Source organism: Cebus imitator, unplaced genomic scaffold (assembly GCF_001604975.1).
Source record: "Cebus imitator isolate Cc_AM_T3 unplaced genomic scaffold, Cebus_imitator-1.0 Scaffold4, whole genome shotgun sequence".
Classification (NCBI taxonomy): Eukaryota; Metazoa; Chordata; class Mammalia; order Primates; family Cebidae; genus Cebus; species Cebus imitator.
In genome coordinates this window covers 2,746,458-2,748,515 of record NW_016107319.1, presented here as the reverse complement: position 1 = coordinate 2,748,515, position 2,058 = coordinate 2,746,458, and the positions used below count along the sequence as shown (strand labels likewise).

General features: G+C 42.0%; 1 protein-coding gene and 1 non-coding gene across 2 annotated transcripts in view; both read right to left on the bottom strand.

The window, feature by feature from the left end:
* CUNH16orf72 (chromosome unknown C16orf72 homolog) overlaps positions 1-2,058 on the bottom strand; it is a 29,179-nt gene that overhangs the window by 14,029 nt on the left and 13,092 nt on the right. Inside the window, exon 3 of the mRNA XM_017533647.2 lies at positions 624-899. Within this exon, the coding sequence (XP_017389136.1) occupies positions 624-899 (276 nt within the window). The remainder of the gene's footprint in view (positions 1-623; positions 900-2,058) is intronic.
* LOC119472213 lies at positions 1,738-1,878 on the bottom strand. Its single transcript, XR_005201333.1, has one exon. It is a non-coding gene; the product is annotated as a U4 spliceosomal RNA (small nuclear RNA).

Below are 2,058 nucleotides of genomic sequence, written 5' to 3'. Positions count from 1 at the left end.
GAGTCTTGCTTTGTTACCCAGGCTGGAGTGCAGTGGCACAATCTCAGTTCACTGCGACCTCTGACTCCCTGGTTCAAGCAATTCTCCTGCCTCAGCCTCCCGAGTAGCTGGGATTACAGGCATGTGCCACCATGCCCAGCTAATTTTTATATTTTTAGTAGAGACGGGGTTTTACCATGTTGGCCAGGATGGTCCCGATCTCTTCACCTCATGATCCGCCCGCCTCAGCCTCCCAAAGGGCTGGGATTACAGGCGTGAGCCACCACGCCTGGCCTAGAAATGTAGTAGAATTCTTAAGACACAAGAACTTCCTCTTTGACTTCAGAAGAGGAAAAAAACATGTACAACATGTAAGTGTAAAGTGATATACTCTAATGCTGCAGAAAAATGTCATTTTAACACCAATAAGCTCAAACTAACTTTCTGAAAACATTTTCTAGGATGGGTTAGCTGACAGAGTAAGTTCACCCATGTCAGTTCTTAGCTTACATTCTATTCAACATTTCTAGAGCAAAAAAGACAAAAAACAGTCAATATATCTGGACCTAAACCTAAACGTGAAAAATGGGTCCACAGGCACCCTCTTAACCATTTTCCAAAGAAATATGTTTAAACGGCTTTACCATGCAGAGCTATGGCTTCCCGGAAGGGTTGCAAATCAGTCTCTACAGATGAGCTAGTTTCCGTTGAAGTAGCTCGGTTAGGGGACACTACAGTCAGTCTTGGGGGAGCTCTAGAGTTTCGTGGTGGAGGAACTTTTCCACACAGGAAGCTGATCAAATCTTCTCTACGAATAGTTCTTCTGCGTTTTTTAACCCAAGCCAACACATCCTTATTGCGTCGCTGATAGCCAATCTGAATTCCAATATCAAAACTTCGCTGATGGGTATCCACACTTTCTGTTAGAAAAAAAGAAAAAGAGAAAACATGTATCATGATCACTAGAGCCACAATGTATTCCCCTCTAAAGAAAACCATTTTATAAGTTAACCAAAGTGAATATCATGATGTGGCCTCTGACCCCATCAGTATCTACTAAACTGAAATGATTTCAGTCATAATGAAAATGTTACATATGACATTTAATCTTAATGGTCTAAATTCAGTGTTTCTTACACTCCCAGAGCTTGTCTTGTTCTTAAAAAAATTTCTTTTAACATCTGCATTTACCATGTCATTGGGAAGATGCCCTCCTACTGACAGATTCAGCACCAACAATCAGGAACATGCTGAAGGCAGCAGCAAACGTTTTAGAATGAAAAATTAGTCCTGATTAATTTCAACACTAAAACCAAACAGCATGGTGGAAACAAAAAGCTTCATCCATTTCCCTAGGTATATCCTCATTCTGCTTCCAGTTCCCAACAGCTTCCTGTAACTCAACCATTCCCAACAGATCTCCCAGACTGGACTGCCTATATACACTCCACCTGAGTTTTGGTAAAAACGACCTGTACCTTTTAGTGATTTGATCTGGTTAGAAAAAAAATTGAAAATTTAAGTCACTGCAATTTATTTTTAATTGTGCTGCTATGCTCGCACAAAAATCACCAGTATGTCTTTTTTTTTTTCAATTTATAAAATATATATATAAACACTAAGATGCGGTTTCACCATGATGGCCAGGCTGGTCTTGAACGCCTGACCTCAGGTGATCCACCAACCTCTGCCTCCCAAAGTGCTAGGATGACAGGCATGAGCCACCGCGCCCGGCATCTTTTTTTTTTTTAAATTCAGTCTCCATAGAGACTGTCAAAAATTGCCAATGCTGACTGTATTTAAAGTTGTCATGGAAGGGTATTGGGAAAAGTTTTCAATTAGCAATAACCGTGCCTTGGATAAACCTCATTGGCTACGATACTGCCACTGCGCAAAGCTACCACTATGTCTTTTTTTTTTTTTTTTTTTTTGAGACGGAGTTTCACTGTTGTTACCCAGGCTGGAGTGCAATGGTGCGATCTCGGCTCACCGCAACCTCCGCCTCCTGGGTTCAGGCAATTCTCCTGCCCCAGCCTCCTGAGTCGCTGGGATTACAGGCACGCGCCACCATGCCCAGCT